This window comes from Rhinoderma darwinii, chromosome 9 (assembly GCF_050947455.1).
Source record: "Rhinoderma darwinii isolate aRhiDar2 chromosome 9, aRhiDar2.hap1, whole genome shotgun sequence".
Taxonomy (NCBI): Eukaryota; Metazoa; Chordata; class Amphibia; order Anura; family Rhinodermatidae; genus Rhinoderma; species Rhinoderma darwinii.
This window is the reverse complement of record NC_134695.1, coordinates 94,250,005-94,273,472: the sequence shown is the minus strand read 5'-3', so window position 1 is coordinate 94,273,472 and position 23,468 is coordinate 94,250,005. Positions and strand designations below refer to the sequence as shown.

At 43.9% G+C, this 23,468-nt stretch overlaps 1 protein-coding gene and 1 long non-coding RNA gene across 3 annotated transcripts in view; one reads left to right on the top strand and one right to left on the bottom strand.

Annotated features, from left to right (window-relative positions):
• The first annotated feature begins 5,320 nt into the window (after positions 1–5,320).
• SPIRE2 (spire type actin nucleation factor 2) overlaps positions 5,321–23,468 on the top strand; it is a 37,593-nt gene continuing 19,445 nt past the window's right edge. For both annotated transcript variants that reach the window (XM_075838570.1, XM_075838569.1), the window contains exons 1-2: positions 5,321–5,662; positions 21,472–21,515. In XM_075838570.1, the coding sequence (XP_075694685.1) occupies positions 5,422–5,662; positions 21,472–21,515 (285 nt within the window). In that variant the 5' untranslated portion in view covers positions 5,321–5,421. The remainder of the gene's footprint in view (positions 5,663–21,471; positions 21,516–23,468) is intronic.
• Positions 15,989–23,468, bottom strand: part of LOC142661225 (uncharacterized) — a 97,043-nt gene continuing 89,563 nt past the window's right edge. The window contains exon 4 of the long non-coding RNA XR_012850678.1: positions 15,989–16,106. This is a non-coding gene — a long non-coding RNA (uncharacterized LOC142661225). The remainder of the gene's footprint in view (positions 16,107–23,468) is intronic.

The window sequence follows — 23,468 nt, the reverse complement described above, 5'->3', positions numbered from 1 at the left end:
CAGATACCCATACTTATGCCACGTGTTTTATTGTTGCATGTGCCTCAGCATTCAGAATGAGCTATAGCTGTACCCAATAAAATATAATGGCATTTTCCAATAACACGTGGGCAAAGAAAATAAAGTTAAAGCAGTTTATAGCCTCATGGGTTGGGTGAAGAATCCACAAATTGAAGAAATCTTACCAGTTATCCTGGGTGACAACCACAAATCATTAGAGATCCCATAGGAGTTGTCACCACAGAGGCTATAATTCTGTATTATTATGATCAGGGGCAGACACCCCGGGTAAAGACATTATATGTGCCCACTTACTCTCCAATAGCTCATCATAGAGAACCCCCTATGTCTTTCTAACAATCCACTAGTAACGGTGGGCCATGAAATTCATTAGCTCAGTCCCTTAGTGTACGGTCCCACGTAGCAGCGTCCGCATGCGGTCAAGACCACGTCCACATGGGGTGGCGAATGGGCGCAGGATTTTACCTGTAATACCCGGCAAAATTGTGTGGCCATAGGACACCACAAGTGAACCTGGTTTCGGCCACATGCGGACGCCACTTTGTGGGACCGTACCATAAGTTGCAATCTAATAGACAGTAGGAAGCTGTTGGAAGGTGATGCTATAAATGTCTGATAGATGGGGGTCCCAGCTCTGAGACCTGCACTTATCTCCAGTAACAGGGGTCCTGTATCTATCACATTTATGGCATATCCCGTGGATAGTCCATATGTCTTAGATAGGAATACCCCTTTAAGTTATATATTAGATGCTAAATTCTTAATGTATTTCCTCTTGTATTTCAGAAGTTCCTTTGTTCCGCAGCGTTTCGCGGTACAGCCTGACAATAATAGTGCGGCCACTAGAGAGCCGGTTTGCTCACTTTCCTGATTTCCTTTTGTCCACGATCCTGTGGGACCCGAAATAAAGGCTCCTCTTACATGAAATTAGATTCAGCCCAGAAAATGGTCTCACAGTCCCTGCACTTCAGTCTCATTCATAAATCCCACTTCTGGGATTGTAGACACAGAGGTCCATTGTGCCCGCCTGGGAACACAGGACCTGCAGTATATAAAAGGGAGACAGAAATAAAGGAAAATAAGAATTATCCATGTAAGGAGGATCGGTGGTGGGTATACGAGAAACCGGGGCCATATAGAAAAAATGTAAATAGGACCCCCAGCTGGTGCTGGATCGCATTACACCACTCTCATCCTTGGCAAGTTCACCCTATGTGTCACTCCTATTCTTGGTAGGGCAGAATGGCAATATGACCCTACAGCCATTCCCTTCCCCTCTTGTTTGTAAATGTTACACTGCTTTTTGAGAGGAAGAACCCTGTGCCCAACTCTCATACAAAGAACGATGGGGGACAAGCTGGGCACCCTACAAGCTGTCAGTACTGCCTCATTGCCTGTACACCCTCACATAACATCGCTCTTCTGTCTTTGATTGTTTTTCTTTGTTTTTATTGCAGAAGATTTTATGCTCATTTTCATTGAATTATTTGTGACTCTGCATAATAATGATCTATTTGCAATCATGGCACATAATATTGCACCAAAGTCATCTCAATGCAGATAGAAGTGTTCTGTCCTAGAGGTGGCAGAGAGAGGCCTTGTCTTCATCTACTCACCAAACCTCCTCATCCTCAGTGTAAGGCCTGATTTACACGAGCGTGTGCGTTTTGTGCACGCCAAAAACGCGGTGTTTTGCGTGCGCAAAATGCACTTAACAGCTGCGTGTATCATCAGAGTATGATGCGCGGCTGCGTGATTTTCGCGCAGCCGCCATCATTATGACACTCCGTTTGGATGTTTGTAAACAGAAAAGCACGTGGTGCTCTTCTGTCTATAGTCAGAGTTTGACAGCTGTTGCGGAAATCACGCAGTTCGCACGGAAGTGCTTCTGTGCGACCTGCGTGGTTTTCACGCACCCATTGACTTCAATGGGTGCGTGATGCGCGAAAAACGCTGAAATATAGAACATGTCGTGAGTTTTACGCTGCACAAAACTCACGGACTGTCTGCACTGCCCCATAGAGTAATATAGGTGCGTACGACACGCGTGAAAAGCACGCGCGTATATTACGCTCGTGTAAATGATGCCTAAGGGTATGTTCACACGTCTTAACAAATTACGTCTGAAATTACGGAGCTGTTTTCAGGCGAAAACAGCTCCTGAATTTCAGACGTTTGTGCATGTACTCGCGTTTTTTCGCGGCGTCCATTACGGACGTAATTGGAGCTGTTTTTCAATGGGGTCAATGATAACCTTAATATACTTAGAATTTACAGTGGGGGAGGGGCATTATTCTATATATAATATTTTATTACAGTTAATTTTTAGTCTGTTCAGGTTAGTCACTTTTATGGCATATCCGTAGAGAACTACTTTCTACCGTCCGGCTCTCCGGAGATGGATCTGAAGGAGAACGGGATGTAGAGGTGACATGTGACATGGCGGCTTCTCAATATGCCATGGCAGGAAATAATTACTAGCTAATCATTAGGGTAATGAGTAGTCTCTGCCGCTCACTAGGCTCGGCCGCAGCACAGAGGAAAGTAACTCTATGTGCAGTTAACGCCTGGTTACAATCATTGTACAACCATTACCACATTCACAAACTTCCTGCTAGAGCGACAAAGCCGGCCAATTATAGACTTGAATATCTCAGTAAAATACAAGCGGAGGCGTCTGTGTTACAATACGGTGGGCCTCCTTTATCAAAACTGTCTAACAGGAAAACTGGACTTGTTTCCCAAAGCAACCAATCAGAACTCAGCTTACATTGTTTACACTGCTGTGGAAATATGAAAGCTTCACTGTGATTGGTTGAAATGGGCAGCAGTTTTTCTGTTAGGGTACAGCCGAAAACCGCGCCGGCATGCTGTTCAAAATGTAGGTAAAAAACTCGGCACAAGCGCTACCAAATACTAAAGGAGGATAAATTTTACTATATTATAATAACCCCTTTTTCAGATAACCAGGACCATTAACACGTAGGCAAAATGAGAGTTTAAAAATGGCGTCGATATTTATGCTAATAGTAAGAGGAGGAGTTTGCAAACAGCGTGATTCAAAAGTCGCGGTTTTTAAATTGTTTAATGGCCGAGCGGTGTGGCAGGTAAAAGTGCTGTTTACCTGCAAAATCGTACGGCCATTAATGAATTGACCCTTCTGGCCACACGGAGGAATCAGTGCCTCCCCGTGGGACCTTACCCTTAGACAGTTTTTAATAAATGACTGAATGATAAACTTTACAGATCTGTTTCAGAAGGCCACATAGATCGCAGCCACCAATGCAGCATTTCTAATGAGAAGAGCCGGTATTACACGTGCACCATACATGCGTTTTTTTGTGCTCCATTTTACGGCTGAAAGTCCCAGCCCTAATGCGAGTCCAATGACCCAACAGCATCACGTAATACACCCATATTACACTTGTGTGGAACCGGGCAGTGGCTTGTTTTATTGATCAGTGCAGAGGTGACCGGGAATTCCGGAGACAGCCGAGCTCGCTGTGCTACGCTGTTTACGTAACTCCCATTCACTTACGAGTGTTACGGAAACAACGTATCTCAGCTTTTTTGGAATTCCCGGCTACCTCTGAATTGATTCTCTACCTGAATAGGGTATCCACGTGGAAAGGGGTCGGGGTCCCCCATTTGTAAGATAGGTGCGGGTCCCAGAGGAGGGAATCACATCTATCAGACATTTATGGCATATCCTGTGGATATGCCATAAATGTAGAAGATTGGAATACCCCTTTAAATTCTATGTGGATCCTCTGTGTCGCCCCACCAATCGACTGTTTGTGCATATGGAAGCTGCGGGCAACTGCACATCGCAAGGAAAATGCAGTATTACGCTGCGCCTATTCAAATAAATGGGCAACCATGTAAAACATGTACATGCCAAGTTTGCCAGGCTAAAAGAGAAGGTCTGGACCATCTATGACACCCATAGGCCCTATTAGGGAAGTGACCTGGGTCTATAGGGTCAGGAGGTCCCATTAAAGATTGCGTAGCCGAGTGTTATGTCACCCCTCCCTGATCTGCTAAATTGTTGAGAGCGCACATAATGGAGGTGCAGACATAGAAAGTAAGGGTATGTTCACACACACTATTTACGGACGTAATTCGGGCGGTTTTGCCCCGAATTACATCCGAAATAGCAGCTCCAAAGCGTCAGCAAACATCTGCCCATTCATTTGAATGGGTCTTACGATGTTCTGTGCAGACGGTCATTTTTTTTTGCCCCTCTGTCAAAAGGCGGGGCGTAAAAAAGACGCCCGCGTCAAAGAAGTGCCTGTCACTTCTTCAGACGTAAATGGAGCCGTTTTCCATGGACTCCATGGAAAACCAGCTCCATTTAACGTCCGTAATGCACGCAGCAAAAAGCGCCACAACATGCCATTACGGCTGAAATTACAGTGCTGTTTTCTCCTGAAAACAGCCTCGTAATTTCAGCCGTTACGGACGCTGCCGTGTGAACATACCCTGAAGCTATACAATGCTCTACATTGGAAAAGACTACTTTGAAATGATCACACCTTATCTGAGTTGTGTGCAAAACCCAAAAAATCCCAAAACATGGTCATTTGGTGACACAGATGTAGTACAGGGTGTGTAGGGCAATGTGCCACAACCATGTGTATTACAGCCATTATTTGCAGGTGGAGCAGACTCTCTCAGGTGCTGTAGCTAAGGAGATTTACAGTATACAGGACTACATGCACGCCGCATCATGGTTACACATATAGCGTGTGTGTATAAGAGGTGAGGTGTCAGGCAGCCGGCCAGATCACTCTGATTTATCTTGTACGCTCTGATCTTTGCACTGGGTTGGGCTGCCATGTGCACTGCTGTCACTTATTTCCTGTTTCATTGCCTTTTTTTCCATTCGTTAATACAGATTATTAAAGGGGTTCTCTGATATGAAACAGAAAAATTTAGATTTGTATTTTTTTCTACAAACTGCCACTCTTGCCCGTAGGCTGTGCCTGGTACTGAGATTTCTGAGATAGATAGATAGATAGATAGATAGATTTATATGAGGATAGATAGATAGATAGATAGATAGATAGATAGATAGATAGATAGATAGATAGATAGATAGATAGATAGATAGATGGATAGATAGATAGATAGATAGATAGATAGATAGATAGATAGATAGATAGATAGATAGATAGATAGATAGATAGATGGATAGATAGACTGTAGTCTTTCTATATACTGTATATACAGCAGTCTCCCTCCTTGTGTAGCTCCTCTCACCCCTCCCCGCTGATGACTGTGCCCGGTAGGAGGGCTCGGGGAAGGCGGGGCCAGCACATCCCTGCACCGGACTCTCTCTGGCTGGCCGCCGTGTGATGGAGAGCCGCCCGGTGTATTCCCGGTGATGGAGCTGTCCGTATGGCCAAGGCTAACACCAGCGGCGGGGGGACATCTGGGGGACGCGGGGAGCTGTCCCTGGAGGAGGTGCTGAAATCTTACGAGCAGCCCATCAATGAGGAGCAGGCGTGGGCCGTGTGTTACCAGTGTGCCCGGGGACTGGCAGAGGGATCCCCGGCACCCAGGATACGGGACCCGGCATCTCTGCTGCTTCACCGGGATGGGACAGTCACAGTGGTACCGGAGAGCCAGGGCACTACGGGTGAGTGATACCCCTGCACCCTGAATGTATGGGAATGTACACAATATGATCCTTGTACCCAAAAGCTCGCAATCTAAATAACAAGAGAGAAGGAGCAGAGTGATATATATATATATAACATTTCTCAGGTTTCCATTGGTAACAAAGGTCTTGCCGCCAGGTGCATAATACTGGGTGTTGTATTGAATTTATATTGGATTATCTGGGATTACGCTGACCATAGATTAGCCTTGGTGTTGATAATCTTTGCATTTATGGTAAACAAACCGTTATCAGGACAGATTTCCATTGGCCGGATCAAAAGTTCTTTATCAGTCGTAATGCGTTGTTGCTGCGGCTGAAATGTTTCCTAAGGGTCAGTTCAGTCCTATCATTGAGGCTGTGACCCCTTGAACCACCACCGGATCTGAAAATGGGGATGCCCGGTTCCTGATCTTAATGGCAGAATTGTTGCATGTGTGCGGTCACTCATAATTGAAATGGGGGATATGGAAACAACAGAGCACGCTCACTACACTCCTCTGTCTGATCCAGCAGAGTATGCTCACTACATCAAAAAATAGTCTTTAGTGGGGACTCCCCTTCGAATGCTGTGGTGTGAACATTTTTAAAGCAAGTCTGCTCGTCTTTTCATCCAATGACCTCGTAGTTTATTGGTTGGAAACAATGTTTTTGCCACCATAGATGCACAGATCACCAATAAGAGTGCCCGCTGTGGGTCAGCTGGTGTCTCTGTGTGTCTTTGGCCTACATTGAAATCAGTGAGGAGAGTGGGGCACTGGTGAGAGTGTGCAGAATATGCTGAGAGTGGTAATAGTAAAAGGTTGTATTGATTTACTAAGAAATTACTGAGATAAATGAGAGCCTGGAAAGAAACAGCAAGACCGACTGTACTGAGACCAGGAGGACATTAAAAGATCAGACATGTTTATGTGTTCTGATGCAGCAGAGCTCAGTTTGTCATTTGGCAAAACTCATGGTGATATCAAGTATTATCTGTGGTTTTACATAGGATTGCAGGTAAACCTACTTCTTAGTTATTGCAATGTAGCCCCAAAGAGTTCATGACAAATTCAGCTCTACTACATCTGTAGGTATGGTATGTCGATAGCTGTGAAATAGCTGATTTTGTCATTAGGCAGAGCTCATCATGATATTGTGACGCTTCACCAGTGGTTTTCCATAGGTCTGCAGGAAAAGGGGTGGTTTCTGCTTTGGACAATCTTTTTATTAGCGGGATCCCCAACCATAACCTCATCACTGGGTGTCTCACTGCTGGGGCCTCCAGCGATACGATCCTGGCAGCAAGTGTTTCATGCCCTGCAGTGTCACCGCAATAAATCAGTACACAGCTCCTATTAATATCAATGGGTTGCCAGTGTAACGTATGGACGCGTTGGGTTCTACAGAGCGAGCAACACTCTTTGTAGCCACTGGCTACTAGATGAGGCTCCAAAACAGGGGACCCCCTCCCCTTATTACACAAAGTCAGTTTCAACTCTGCTACATCTATATATCACAGAGAACATGGATAGCACTGTGTCTCTCACTGGCCGCTGTAGTGCTACAAGTTACCCAACTCTCAGTGCATGCTTATACTTGTAGTCCCACAAAGGTTGTACAGCAATATGGAAATTCTTAAGGTTAGTGGCCAACTTCCCTCCAGTTATATTACAGGAAGATCAGTGCATCATCCCTATCATCACACTCATCATCCCAGCTGCTCCTTCTTCTGTCTGTACCTATGGCCGCCATTATGACGATTTCATGAAGATGATATCACGTACAATGTATGGCAGATCAAATAAAATCCTTTAAATCCTGCTTAATAGCCCATATATGTGTATAGTGTTACTGTATAAACCCCTTATATGTTTTTCTTAATGTTTTTGGGTGATGACCCCCTATGAAGCAATCCAATCCGTCCTGTGATGCCCGTATTCTATTACTGCAGTGTAGCGCCTGGTAACCCTGCATTCATCTATTCATGGGGATATACAGTTACACCAAGCTGGGCAAGTTCACAAATCCCTGCTAGTGACCCTGTAACTCCGAGCACTGCCCCTAATTGTTTTTGGGCATCAGTGCCAAAATCCCAGCTCTGCACCTGCCCATTGTTTACAATCTGCAGCCTGCGCCGTGCAGCAGCATCCAGCTTCACATCCCCCACCTTCCACTGCAACGTGCACATCAGCGCTGAACTGGAGACAGATACATGTCACTATGCAGAGGGCGACCGTCAAATGCCACAACACTGTCAATGCGATGACTGAGCCCCAAACAGATCATTTACACTAATGTATTCCAGCTCATAGCAGGGGAGGCTGACAAGATCACCAAGCATGTAGCGCAGCGATTCTCAGCTCGTGTGTCAGGAATATCTGGACGTGCGACTACACCGGGCTGGAGATGTCAAGCAATGAAGAGCTATGCAGTTGACTAGATCCTAATTGAAAGTTAGACAAACTGCATTCTGCTCAGGGGTTTTCTGGTTTTAGGTAAATAAAGCTTAAAGGGACACTCCGGGCAAAACCGATATATTATGTTATGCCTAGTGCAAGGTCTGAGGGGGCGGGGCATGACACAGGGATTTTAAGAACACCAAAGAGAATATCCTAGTATCATGCACCGCCCCCTCAGGTCCTAGCACTAGGTATCATTTATAGCCGGATTGTTCCTCATTGAATTCTAAATTCTACGGGAGGTAAAACCTGCAACAAATAGCAGATGTTGTGTTTTTTGCAGCAGTAAAGCTGCGATTCCGCCGCAAAAATTGTTACTCAGAAAAAATAAATCTTATACTTACCCAGAATATGTGCTTCTTCGTCCAGGCCGGCCTCTGAGATAACATTTCATCCCATGTGACCGCTGCAGCCAATCACAGGCTGCAGCGGTCACATGGGATGAGACGTCATCCCAGGAGGCCGGCCTGCAGAGGGACGCGTTGCCATGGCTACAGGAGTATGAAACTTTTTATTTTTTTAAGTGCCGTTTTCTGCAGTGGACGTTTCAGATGAAAAACTGCGGCCGGAATTCCCTATGGCGCAGGGGGCGAATACGTTGTGTGCTTTTACGCAGTGTATCCGCCCTGTGTGAATATTGCCTAAAATTTTTATCACCCGTTGCTTTCACAAATTCTAAAGCACGTTCTATATTCCCTCATCGCTGGCAGTCTCTACATGGGCAGCATCACTATGTTGGACTTCAGGAGTCAAACATTCTAATTTTGGGAGGAATGTAATGACTATGTACTTACAAATATTTCAAATTTTTGGCCTCCTTGACGTCACCTGTGGATTTGGGGAAAGATATTTCTTCAGTACCGGGTCTGTGAGGAGAACATTCCAGATGTTTCCCAAATATATCCATCATTTCCTCCCACTGTGCGTTATTAGTCGTACTTGATTATCTTGCGCCAATCCATGTTGTTTCTTAATATTGGGGCACAGTAGAGTCGCTCTTGCCGCATTTTTGGCTAGTTTGTTACCTCTCTTAATCTGTCTGTTACTATATCCTCTTTCTTTGAAGCGTTCGGTTAAATCAGCAGTTTGTTGGTTTCCGTTTGGATTCCGTTCATGGGTTCCCCTGATGGAACCCATGAACCTCCGGAGCCCTGACGCAGGTGTGAACGAAGCCTTAGAGACCCAGCGATGCCGCTGAAAGTTACAGGAGGGCATCGGCTGTCGGCCATGAAGATAAGTTGTGACGTGGGCCCAAGCTGAACTTTTGCACCGGGGTCCATGAGCCTTTAGCTACTCCCCTGGGAGTAAAGCTATAGGGATGGCGGGAACCAAAAGGGACAAGTGACAGGAGGGGACAAGTGACAGGAGGGGACAAGTGACAGGAGGGGACAAGTGACAGGAGGGGACAAGTGACAGGAGGGGGTCTACACTCTCTCTGTTGGTGTATGTAATGTCTATGTGTGCGGACGGACACTGCTCTGACATTTTGCTCTCCTGCGGCTCGTAATTTCATTTCTATGATGTGTGTAATATGGTAGTTACAGTATACCGGCCGCACAGGATTAGGAGCAGATGGAGATATAGACTATAAAGTTCTGTGTGAACATGGTTTATTATTGATTTATATATATTGTAGTCATCTATTACATGAATGTATGTGAAGATCGTTCAGAAATATAGCTATAGAGTAATAAAGTGTGTGGGAAGGTCACACCGCTCGGATACCATTGTGGCGTCCGGTGGGTGAGTAGTCACATCTTCTTACTGTTTGGAGTAAATGACATAATTGGCTTTGTGATTCAAGTGCATTATGTTCAGGGCGTGATGTGAGGGGCGCGGTCTTTAAAACGTGGTGGTGTTTATGTCCATAAAAATATTGGGTCGTCCGTGATTTTTGGTTCAGTTGTCCAGAAAGATTTGAAGAGGAGGTTGGCAACCCTGCTAATGAAGTCAAGAGACATGGCATAAAAAACGCCTGCAAAAACCAATGATGCAATTTCCATAGGAACATTTCCCAGAACTGCTTTTTTAAAAAGGAAAAAAAAAAAATTGTCAATCAGCAAAACATACGGTTTTTAGTCGCGATGAAGTGCACTAGTTCCGCATGTGTGAACCCAGCCTTAATAAATGGCAGTCAAGGGCATGCTGGGTGTTGTAGTTTCACGGTTGAATGACTGCTGCTCTACAGGTAGAGATGGATAGGTGATATCTCAGGGAGACCCCGTCTATTACTGCGGGTGGCTCCCAAATACCACAACACTGGACCAAGTCTTTACCAGCAGCATTGACATCAGACGGGTCGTGTCTCTACAAATACTGTGGATTACTGACATACCAGTCCTCAGAATAACCTTTACACCCTAGTGCACGTCTATTACGCGGCAGAATACAGACGCTTCAACCTTTACATTTCCGGAATACATTTTTCTTTCTGTTGTTGAAAACATAACTTGGAAACAGGCCAAAGCCCTCGGCACGCACCAAGCCCCGCGCTAAAGCATCCTGGAAATAGGATTTCTAAGTAGAAAAGACACGAAAAACAGAAAGGCAAAAAAAAGGCATAAGGCCCTGTTCACACTAGATCTGCCTCAAAATTCTTTGTCCCACGAGCTTTTTTCCGACCTCCGCCTCCCATTAAAATCAATAGGAGGCGATTTTGGCTGTTTCCGCGGCAAAAAACTCTGTGTGAAACAGTAAGAATCAAAATGGTGCCCCATCCTGGAGCTGGTTACTTCCACCACACCTGTAGATTGTAGGACAGGAGGGACAGGCACTTCTAGCCCCCTTCTTTGAAGGGGAGATTGATTTTTGGACCAGTACTTTCTCAATTGTTTTCTAATGTTACAAGGTTTCCTAATGCCCATGATGTGGGTGCTGGGGCCCTTCTTACCAAGGGCCCTATAGCAACTGTAGTGGATGACTGACATATGAGGGTATAAGTAATCTATATGGAAATATTTTGTGTTGAAGACATAGGGTTTACATAGACATACAATACATAGGGTACGAGGCGTCTATGTCAACGAGCTCCAGAAGTATAAATCCACAAATGTTACATCCTCCATTCCGTCAGATCATAAATACATTTATAGTTATAGGTTTTGTATAATGTTGTTTGTAATCCATGATCCGGATTTTAGAATGATGTGGAAATGGGTACTAAAATATAAAATATAATCATATTAGAACTTCATGTTAAAAGTACAGCTCACAAATCGAAGGCGGTGAACCTGAGACGACTGTTTCTGAACTTACAGGTGACCCCAGATAACCCTATAGGTAGAGCTATTCTATCGTTGGATATCTGTGGTCAGTCCCGGAAAGCATAGGTTTCGGTCCGAATTACGTAAAGTGGATTCAGCTGTTGTATGTGGCCCCAACTGCAAGGATACGGGCGAACGGTGCATTCTCCGACCGGTTCTCGTTGGCTAGGGGGTCGCGTCAGGGCTGTCCCCGATCGCCGTTATTATTCGCTCTAGCAGTGGAGCCGCTGGCATGTGCAGTCCGCCAACATGCTCACATACAGGCTTTGAGATATGGGGCGGTGGAGGAACGCATAGCATTATATGCAGAAGATATGCTGTTTATATCAGATACCGAGCACACCCTGCCGATAGTTACGGACCTTATTAAACGCTTTGGGAAGTATTCAGGATTAACGATAAACTGGTCGAAATCTGCTATGATGTTAATAGATCCGGTTGCTATCCCGAATGGCAATGATGGTGTCCCGATACCAGTGGTCACAGAATTTAAGTACGTGGGGGTTATGGTAACGGCACGAGTGACGGATTACATGTCCCTTAATATTATACCAATGTTGTCAAAGATAAAGGCCAAAGTGGAGGCTTGGAATAAGCTCCCACTTTCAGCTTTGAGCAGAACTAATTTGATGAAAATGATCCTCATGCCTCAGGTGCTATACGCCATTCATAACTCCCCCATATGGATCCCCAAATACTGGTTTAAGAGGCTGCACAACCTTTTTCGGGATCTTTTGTGGAAAAAGGGAGCACCTAGAGTAAATCTGGACAAGCTGCAATTGCCTAAGGATGAGGGGGGCCTAGCTCTGCCCAATGCGTGGGTGTATTACCTGGCTGCTCAGTGCCAGCATTTTTGGGGGTGGGAACATGAGGACAAATGGGGGTCCAGTGCACACATTTTATCATATTTGGGGGAGGGGATAATCCACTGGCAGGACTGGAAGCACACACATACAAGAGGTTAGCGAGCAATAAACCGACATTACTTCTCATGCATAAAGTGTGGTGGCAATGTAAGCAATTATTGGGGATAGGGGCATGTAATAAGTATACTCCACTTTGGAGGAACCCATATATGTGGGAATTGTACCAATTGGAGGGAATGAGGGGTTGGGAACAAAAGGGCATTATAAGGCTGAGTCAGTTGTATGAGGAGGACACCCTCAAATACTTCCAGCAACTAAGGAGGGTTTCAGTTGGATCCACATATGTTTTATCAGTATCTACAGATCCGTCAGGCCTTAGGCCTCATGCACACGACCGTAGCCACGTGCACGGCCGTGATTTCCGGGTCGGCCGGCAGCGGACTGTCAGCCGTAAGCCGCCCACAAATCGCGGGCCATGCACATGGCCGCGGCCATTATTTTCAATGAGCCCGGACCACAGGAGACGGCCGTAATAAGACATGTCCGTTCTTTCTGCGGTGCGGGCTCCCGGGCCATGCATGGACTGTAAAAACTACGATCGTGTGCATGGCCCCATAGAAATGAATGGGGCCGCAATTCTCCCGTGGATTTTCGGGGGAATTGCGGCCGCAAAAGCACGTTCGTGTGCATGGGGCCTTACAGACACAAGCTACCAGGGTGGACCTGACAATACATGCATTGGGAGTGCTGGAATATACTGCGAAAGCAGCTACATCGTAGGGGTTGATTTCTTTGGTATATCGTAGGCTGTTGTCTGAACATCTGGGAGATCTTATGGCGCCTGTTAAAGCCAAATGGGAAAGAGATGTTGGGCCTATTCCCAGAGACTACTGGGGGGAAATAATAGCGTCACCAAGTGTTCTGCCCATTAATGTGGCGCTAAGGAGATCTCAACTCTTTTTGATACACAGGGTATATAGGACCCCCTGGGTTCTGAAATGCATGGGGGTTAGAACAGATACCAAGTGTCCGGAGGAAAAGGCGGACATTTTTCACATGTTATGTTCCTGCGGGGCTCTGGGGAACCTATGGGGGGAGATGTCAGACTTAGTGAGGCGAGTGTATGAGGTGCGGATTCCAATAGAACCAATAGTGATTCTTCTGGGATATGTCAGAGATTTGGAGGGGGAAAGGCTGGAATGTTTGGCCATTTCCAAAATGTTGTACCAAGTCAGTAAGGGTATAGCCAAACATTGGCTAGATCCAGGACCGCCTTCAATGCAGGAAATCATTGCTACAATAAATTACAAGGTTTTGATGGAGCATAAAATATACTCAAAGAGGGGGGCTACTAAGAAATTCGAGAAACAATGGGCTAGGTGGATTGACCCACTCTGGGTTGGCATCAGCGGAACTCCTGACAACTTGCTTGTTTCTTTAAGAGTAAACTGGAAAGAAAGCCCGATGTAGGCACTGAAGATCAGGAGGGTAATACTTTGGTACTAGGCAATGCAGCTTCTCTGCATGGGCGGAGATGGTATACAGAGACTAGTGGGGGACTGGCAACAGTGGGTATGGAGTGGGAAATCTTGTACGGCTATTATATTTTTAATGTATGAATATGGTATACCTATGATAGGAATAGGAGAGGGGATGAACTGGAATAGCCAGTAGCAAGTGATAACCTATTGAAAGCATTTGACATATGGAAGGCTGAGGGTTTGCAGGGGGGGAGTTTGGTACGGTTGTATTTCTTACATTGGAAATACATGATGGGTCCCTGATGTAATAACTCGCTTGAATTTACAAATGTATGATGACCTGTAGTGCGGTTATTATTTGTTGAATAAACTTGAACTGATTTAAAAAAAAAAAAAAAAAAAAAAGTACAGCTCACCATCATGTCTTCAAGTAAAATAGGTAGCATCAATAAGACAACCCGTTCTTTATGCCCCATTAGGGCATTCAGAGGTCATAGGGGAGGCCCCCCTATTACTTGGTTGGGCAGCATGCAATCCGATAGCTGCAACTTCCCCCAGAAATCTCAGCTGTTCAACAAGAGTTTCTGGAGCCGGACTCACAGCTATGAAAAAGTCATGATGATACAACCTCTTCTATTGAATTTACTGCCCAGTTGTAATGGTAATGTCCTGCCCAGGATCACTAAATATGGAACGGTGCAAATTATGTTTAAACATCTGGTTGTGTGAACTAGTGGGCATAAAACGGATATCAAGTGGAGATCAGAACTGTCAGATATCCCTTGAAGGGCCATGTATAAAATAGAAGCATCCCTGGTGGTCGCAATGAAACAATATCAGGAAGGCACCATTATTTTGGTATGGTCCCAACTCTCCTCTATGTATACTAATGCCATCGTCATAAAAAAGAAGTGCTTAGCATATGTCAAAGCTTGTGTGGGAAGCATTACCTAAATACATATTCTCACCTTGATAGACAGAGAGTCAAATGTTTTTTTTTCATTGAGCTTATAGAACTCAGCTACTTCGTGGTGCTGAGACTTCTTGCTGGGAGAGGGGAGAGAGAGCCGCTTTACTCATAGTTAGTTCACTTGGTTGCTGCAAAGACTGGACACTCAATTCATATTAGTCTAGGAGTAGGTAACATACTCATTACACATAGAAGACTTTTTTCATGGGGAAAAGAGACTATTTATGAAATTTAACCCCTTTAATAATTTACTTTATTTGGGACCCAAATGGAAATATGTTTTTGATTTCATGGGCAGATACGTCCTTGGGTCTCATTATGTCCCTGTATCCATGTAAACAAGATCGTAGCCCATGGTTTAAGAAATTCTATCACATAAAACTTTATTTCGACTTTTTAAATGAAAAGTGCGGAATTTCTATCATATTATCCAGAACGCAGCATTTCTGATGTTCAATATACATGATGGATGCACAACGTTCTGCATCATTTCCTTCCCAGGTGAACTATAATAAGGAGATAATAACAGGATAATTTCCACTCAGCAGGATTTGTAAATTTTTTACTGACTCACACGTTGAAGTGCTGAGTTTGCAAAGTACTAAACGTAACTTCTGTCTTGGCTTCTCCAATGAAACAGGAGCTGAATACAGTTATAAACGTGGATTTATCAGGCCACATATATACATAAATATGATATACATTTCTGGGGCACATAGCCCTGGGGGTCCTAAGTCATTTTCATACAGTGGCCATATCGTTAATTTATTCCTGTCTGTACATTAATATCCTCCTGGAAAGTTTCCATGCTTGGAGAACATTTATGTTCGATGGCGGTATAATGACAGATTGTACACGAAGTTGGCCTGGTTGGATCGTCACAGTAATATTTCAATAAAGCGCCAGTGAACCAATCAGGTCATTAAATAAGCAAAACTGAACACCACATACTCTGATGCTAAATCATTGCTTGCCCATTAGTAAATTTCTATGAAATACTAGGTAGTCCATTTATCAATGGCAGCCATGAGTGATGCAAGAGAGACACTGTGTGTGTCTTCCCTGCATTTACCTACATATGGTTCAATAGTAAAAACAATAAAATTACTAGCTTGCGTGGAAAATGCAGAAGACACAGTGCTAATGTCTTCCCTAACAAAAAAAAACAAAAAAAATATGATTTTTCTATCTTTTTTGAAATGATCTTGTACATAGTACAGTAACTCTTTAGCATAGTAGGGCAAATATGTGGTCAGAGAATGACAAGTCCTGGCATACCTTAGTAGCCCCTGACTGGCACAGCATTCGGAGACTATTAGTTCTGCACAAGTTGGTTAGCTGTAGAATACATACCATTCTTCACCCACGTTTAAAAAGCGGAAATATCTACTGTGTTGGATCACTGTGAACAAAAAATTCAGTGTTATATACAGCGATTATAGGCACTAGGATAAAAAACACTCAACCTCCAGAGGAAGCTGACAAAGCATGGCTCCATTCATTGTCCTGAGCGGAGCTGCAAGAAGCTGTATTGTCTTGCTGCAACATACTGCATCATAACTTCTAATAATTGTAGGCACGGGGTTCTCTGCAAACAGAAAATGTCATGGACATACCCACGAGTGGCGCAATAGAAAACAGAAAATGGAAACGGCAATACATAATTATCTTATTTATCGTTATTGCAAAATGTATAATTATGCATTAAAGAATGCCTTCATCAGAGGAGCAAAGAGTCCCTTTTCTAGAGCTCTTTCAATGATTCACAGTAATCACTAACTAAATCTTATCTCTGAGTAGAGGTTGGCCCCTGTAGATTCTGGGCCCCATAGCAGTTACATAGAGGATTATGGGATATGAGGATAAAATGAACTTAAGAGAGGAGACATACCCAGGATGAGGCCTTTTTGATTATTCTGCCACCCTCCCGCATGTGTTTTCTCCTTTTGAACACTATGTAGGGGACGGCTGTCAGATGACAGCAGCTCCTTTTGATACCATTGATAAGATTGTATCCTTGTATGAATAAATTTTGTCGTAGGCGCTCCGTTTTTCCACGTAGGCACCGGTTCTAGTGGATAATACCTCCGTAACATGGTATGTGATGGAACGGTCAATTTGATTCATAAAAGGATTCTTCATAACCATTTCCACCCAGATCTAGTCCAAAATGACATTATTTAATCATACATTTATAACCGTACCTAGTGCGTGACCCATAATGCCTCTCTGTAGATTATAAGTACGAGGTAAATATAGCTCATCATAAGTAAACAATTACACAGGTAATACATGATTATTCATGCCGGGATGCCTATGGAGAACGGTCATGCATAACACCGGATCCCATGTTCGCCGCACGTGTCACTATTTTGCTCTCTAGGTCTGTGTAATTGCTCTTAATGTGTTTTGTTTTGACTCTTTGTTCATTTAATGAGCTGCCCGAACTTGTCCGACCGCTGGGAAATTAGTTGAGCAGATTTCCTTGTGGATATAATAATAAAGATTGCAGTGCTCTTGATAAGTAGGATACAGTATTAATATTTACTACGATACTTGGGGTTCTCCATATATTCTGAGCTCATAAGTGGATCCATGAGCTGGAACTTCCCACCGCCGCTGCTCTGAACAATGGGGTCCATGCAGCCGATTCTCTCAATTCCGGTCATGTCAAGGGCAGATCTTTGATATATAATGGTCGAGGTGGCTAATTATTTCCAATCTCAGCTGCCATCTTATATGATGTTCTGTAGGGCAACAAGTTCTACAATGAATGTACATACCATAGATAAAGCCCATGAGACAATCATGGGGCCCCTGGAGGGAGGGGTTGCCCTTATCCTCATTTTAATGGGTGCTGAGAACCTGCACAGATGCTACAATGTTATCCAACAAGCAAGAGATTGTACTCGGGTCATGAAAGTGGTATGGGGGCATCAGGGCCTATTGCCCCGCGTGGTTAGGAGTGTGGTGGTGTCAAGCAGAACCTGAAAGGCGCCTTATTTTTATCTTGGCACCCCACATCCTATATGAATGAAACTGGCTGGATGAGGAACTGAATATAGCAATAGAGATGTTTACTTTAGGTGGTTCCGTATCCGTCACTCGCTCATATTATAAATGGCTGAATGACTATAGGAGTGCAAACACGGGAGTATCATAGCTCTGACATTACTCATGTGTCACAACAATACATTACTATAGATTATCACAATATCAACATTACTCATACAGAAGACGCGGTACATTGAATAGATAAGTGACATGCAGCTGAAAGCAGTGGATTTATCATTGCATATTCCAGGTAGCTGTATAGCACAGAATTCCTCATTTATATAGACAGCTGTATGTGAAATGGGCTCAAAGAGGACCCGTCACCTCTCCGGACATGTCTGTTTTAGTAAATACTTCTATCCCCCATAAAAACAATTCTGGAACATCTTTTCTTAGAACTTTTAGTTTTGTCGGTCCTCTGTTATTCACTTCTAGAACTTTACGAATTAATTAGACAGCTGGGTGTTACCATTCACCTTGTCAAATGGGCGTGTCCCTACACAGTTTCAGTCGGTCAGCTCTGATTGGACATTGTCAGAATGTGTAGTGACACACCCCCATCTGGTAACCCCCAGTTGTCAATTTATACATGTAACTTGTAGGAGGCATTACAGAGGAACAGTAAGAAAGTATTTTATGGGCAATACAAGTATTTAATAAACCAGACATGTTAGGAGAGGTGACAGGTCTTCTATAAAATGGATAGAAAGGCTATAACTCTACTTCAGTGAGCCCGAATATCCATGAGGTTCAAGAAGCCGAGATAGGGGGAGTATCTGCCATGGTCCCTTTCCTGGTTTACAATACATTGTTAAGCATCCACTTCAGTTTACACTAAAAGAGCCTATACATGGTCACCTATTCCTAGGGCTTGTATGACAACATGAGGCACTTCTTGACCAAGGTCCTTGACTGGGTTTTTTCTGGTACAAATTGATGGTTTCACGCTGGGCTATTGATATAACTGGCACAGAGACACCTGGACGAGCCCTTTTACTCTTACAGGAGCCATAATAACGTTGAATTAGTGGTTGCAATTATGGCCACTAAAAGGTCTCCCAATTTAGTCAATAGAAAGGCAGGATATAGCGTCCCACATTTTGCCTTCCCAGCAACAAACTCTTGTCCCCATAACCTGGTTAAAATAGTCCCGCCTGCCAACCCTGTCAATGGTGAGCTAGTTTGCATGTAAAGTCACTTCTCCATTGATGGTGGACTCTAGGACATTTTTGCTCTCAGAACTGTAGGGTTCCCAGATGATTTCCCTTCACCAATCAGATTTAGTAATTTTGGTTCTGGTCCATTTTCGTCCATGGAGAATGTCTAATGTGAACCTCTGTAGACTATAGATGTGTAGACAGGTGGCATAGTTGATGGCTGATGTTGAGAGTGCCCATATAAAAGGTGGCTATAAGTTTCTGTATTATAGATTCATTTGAGTTGTAGAGTAGGTGCTTCGGCACATAGGAGGACACTTCTTAGATGAGATACCCAAGGCATTTTCTCAAGTAGCTCTTCCACTCAAAGATCCCCCAAAAAATGTCTGACATGGACATGATCGGGACGGGGTGTATATGAGACCACTCATTCTGATTCCAGCCTTTAGGGAATATTTTTATTATAGTACATGATCTTATAGGACTCAGCTAAGCTAGTGAAGAAAATCTATATGTGAGGGAAGGATGGTGTTTTGGGTGAGGGAGGCTTTTGCAGTAACCTCTTGACACTGAGCACACAAGTATAATTGATGCTCTGTCAGCAGGAGTATCTGGCAGCATTGTCTTGTTTGTGTAGGATGTTTGACTTTACATGGTGTATTTAAATGGATTTTGAAACAAACAAGACGCGAGCATAATGTATGTACAAAGTGTTGTTTTATGCAGAAGACTTGTGTGGCAACCAATATAATCACCATCACATGCCCAGCTTTCCTAGGATCCTGAATGACAAATCTGTCTATCTATGCAGCAATACATGGGATAACGAGGGAGACTACCATTCAGGACTCTCTGGGAGAGACAATGTCTGTAGGAGCTGTGATGGTGGCCATATTGGTTTAACTAAGAAAAGGACTGAATATTTAACAATTTGATAGCAGAGGAGGTTAATCTATTAATATAAAAAGAAAATATTTTTGTGGTCAGTTGGATCCGGTTTCAAGGCGACTCAAAATCCAACAAAGGTTGAAAATTATTTTATGTAGATGTATTTTTGTAAAAAAAAAAAAAAAAGTTTCTTAAAGGGGTATTCCCATCGCTTGGATAAGCAATAACATTATAATCAGTGGGGGTCCCTTCAGAATTTCTTCAGTACAGCGCCTCTCCCTTTTATCAGCTGTGAAGAACTGGGGCTCTGCTGTTGTTCCATACACAGAGGGTGGCCAGGAGCTTCGCTGTTCAGGGACGGCAGTGATTAACTAGTGCTGTAGCCCTTTAATTCTCAGGCTCAGTGGGGATCCCTGCAGTCAGATCCCCATAGATTAGTAAGTAATGGCATATCCTAGCAATATGCCATCATTTCCTATGGTGGGAAAACTCCTTTAAACCCCCGCATTACCGCCGGGAAATGGCTGATTTTGCTGGAGGAAGTTTCCGTCGACTGCTCATTTCCCTTAGACTATAGGGAAAATGTAGTGTTACATGCCATCCATTCAAATAAGTGGCTGTCCATATAATCCATGAACGGACCAAATCTGTTAGTCACTCTCAGCTTTACCGAATAGAAAGTGATCCTGAGCCGGGGACCTCTCCTCCATCTATAACATCCATATGTCCTAATAGGACATTTTAAAGGTGATTATCTTAGTGAGACATCCCCTTTAAATGAAAAATCCAATCTTCTGACATGCTGTGGACGAAAGCAGCAGCAATTACTTAAAGGGTATGTTCACACGGCGTGTTAATGGCATTTACATGTGGTCTTGCCCCAATAGCGGATGCCCCTTCTATTCATAGCTGTGGCAAAACAGCAACCAAAGATTCATATAAATACGTGCAGGTTTTTGTGGGGTGATAATGTTGTACCATTACTAATCCTCATCCTCAGTGGCATACTGTAGCTATAGGGGGTCCAGAGGTTGCAGTTGCTCCAGAGCCCCATTACCGGAGGGGGGGGGGGTACAAAGGTTCCTGTGCGGCAAGAGATAATACAGGTGCTATAAATGGGCAGCACAGAGGCATGATGGCATATCAGGATTATTAGACGTTGAGCGATATTACAAATTACATTTATATATATATTATCCATCATCCTATGCAGTGTGATCATTGCAGATGATCGGGGGCGGCTGGCACAGATTTGAACAGTGAGACCCAAGAGCTTCAGGGTTTGACTCTGCCCATTATGATATAAATTAATTTTCTATCCAGTCCTGACAAGGGTGAAGATCTCGTGGTCTGCTGAGCTTAGTCTCTTGGAATTTGTTGTGTTGGACGCTGAGCACAATGCAAACAATGACTTCAGAGAAGGTGTCGGAGCGTCCTGTCACCTAACCTGCAGCGATCACCTGGGCACACACCCTGTTGTTATTAGCCCAGGGATTAACCATTTCATTGCATCTTGAGTGCCGCTCCAACCCAGTGTAGATTTATTAATGATCAGGCATCAGAATTGTTCACACGCCAGTGGTCCTATATGAAGATCCCTAAAGAGTCTCATGTGAAATAGGTCATGTGTAATAATCTCACACCTAATAATAAGTCTTCTATCTCCAGGGACTACTGGGAGTACCGCCCTTTCATCTCTCACAGAGACACAGGTAAGAACTATCAGGTAACGTGCTTGGCCAAGTGTGGGAATTGTGCTAAGACATGTAAAAAAACAACAAAACCCAGTAAATAATTGTCCTAGAGTCATCCTTTTCTGTCAAATTGTTTAAAGTTCGGTTGTTTCTGAGCGATATCTGCTTCTGGGAAAGCTGGGTGACGTTACATCTCCCTTACAGGCAGTCACCCAGCTTTCCAAGATGTCCGACTAATGATGTAGAGATATGAGCGGTGAAAGTCACTGCATAAAAGGGGGAATCCAGGATCTTTGGAGATATCCCACGGGACGGACAGTAGATCACTATGAGACTGTTGTGCATGGACGAGGCCTACCCTACAGCACTTCCCGACCTCCCATTTCCTAAGGTTCAAGCTTCCCTCTATTACAAGAAACGTCTTTATTTCCTGCGAGTGTGAGCATTTTAATGCCACGTTTATTAAGAGAAGGTTTTAATGAGTATTGGAATTATAATAGGATAATTGCATTGTGGTTAGGATATTCTCTAATTCACAGCCAGCCGTGCCCTATTTTCGAATCACACCACAGTACACATGATATTCTTTTGTATTTTATGTCTTAGGTTAAAAAAACACATCAGCTGAACCAGAAGTCTCAGCATGCCCATATCGCAATTTCATAGAGGAAGACACACTTTGCATTGATTTTAATGATGTGGCCCTAGTTAAAGAGCATTTCCCCTGAAGGGTAAGGCCACATGGTGACATTTGGTTGCCCGCGAAATGTGGTAACATAGCGGTACCACAACACCACCTCAATGACCAGGATAGATTTTTGCAATGGCCACAAGGACACCTGTTACTTGGCTTCCCAAAAGGAAACATGGAGTCTGTATCACAGTCATTTTACAGGATCGAATGTCACCAGTTATCCCTAGCCCAAAAAGGAAGCAAAAACAAATGTGACGAACAATATGGCCACCATTCTAGCTCTAGTAGACTCTGAGTCCTACAAGTGTATGACATGATACATCTCACTTTCCCAAATTGATGCATAACTGGGTAGAATTATCCTTCACGAACCTGGGCGACAACCTCTCTAAGGCTATGTTCACACAGAGTTTTTTGACGAGTTTATTGACGCGGAAACCGCGCCGCAAAACTTGTCAAAAATGGCCCGAAAATGCCTCCCATTGATTCCAATGGGAGGCAGAGGCGTCTTTTTCCCGCGAGCGGTAAAACCGTCTCGCGGGAGAAAGAAGGGACATGCTCTATCTTCAGGCGTTTACGCCTCTGACCTCCCATTGACTTCAATGAGAGGCAGAGAAAGCGTATTTCCCTGCGTTTTATGCCCGCGGGCGAAAATCGGCGTACAGGGAGAGGAAAATCTGCCTCAAACTGCCAAACAGAATTTTGAGGCAGAAATTCCGCCTGCAAAAAACTCTGTGTGAACATAGCCTAAGGGTTGTAGTTAGTGGTCACCCACAATGATCACATTACTCTACTGACCTCATGTGCTGGGTTTCTTTTCCAGAAACAGATGTAACCGAGACACAACTGAATGGATCGTTTAAAAGGAACATTCGGGGTAAAACGGATACCCTGTGTTTTGCGCAATACAGGGAATGAAGGGGCGGAGCTATTCTTGTGTCATGTACCGCCCCCTCAGACCCTGCTCTAGACATAAAACACTGTATCAGTTTTGTCCATCGTATTGACAGAGGAGGACGACTCAAGGACTTGAATATGTACGGTTTTTATTATTTAAGGAAGAAGATAGTAAATCTTCTACAATGGAAAAAAACCTTGATGTTATTTCTGGAGATCAATCAGCGCAATATATAAGAAGTAGGCCATGGTAGATGTGTAAAGTAGAGCGGCAATGAATGACTTTACCCCCCACTGACAGTCATGGATCTTGTCTGGATTATGATTATGAGCGTCTCTATAGGGTCAGAGTAAAGGGTACTTCCACTTTTACACATCTG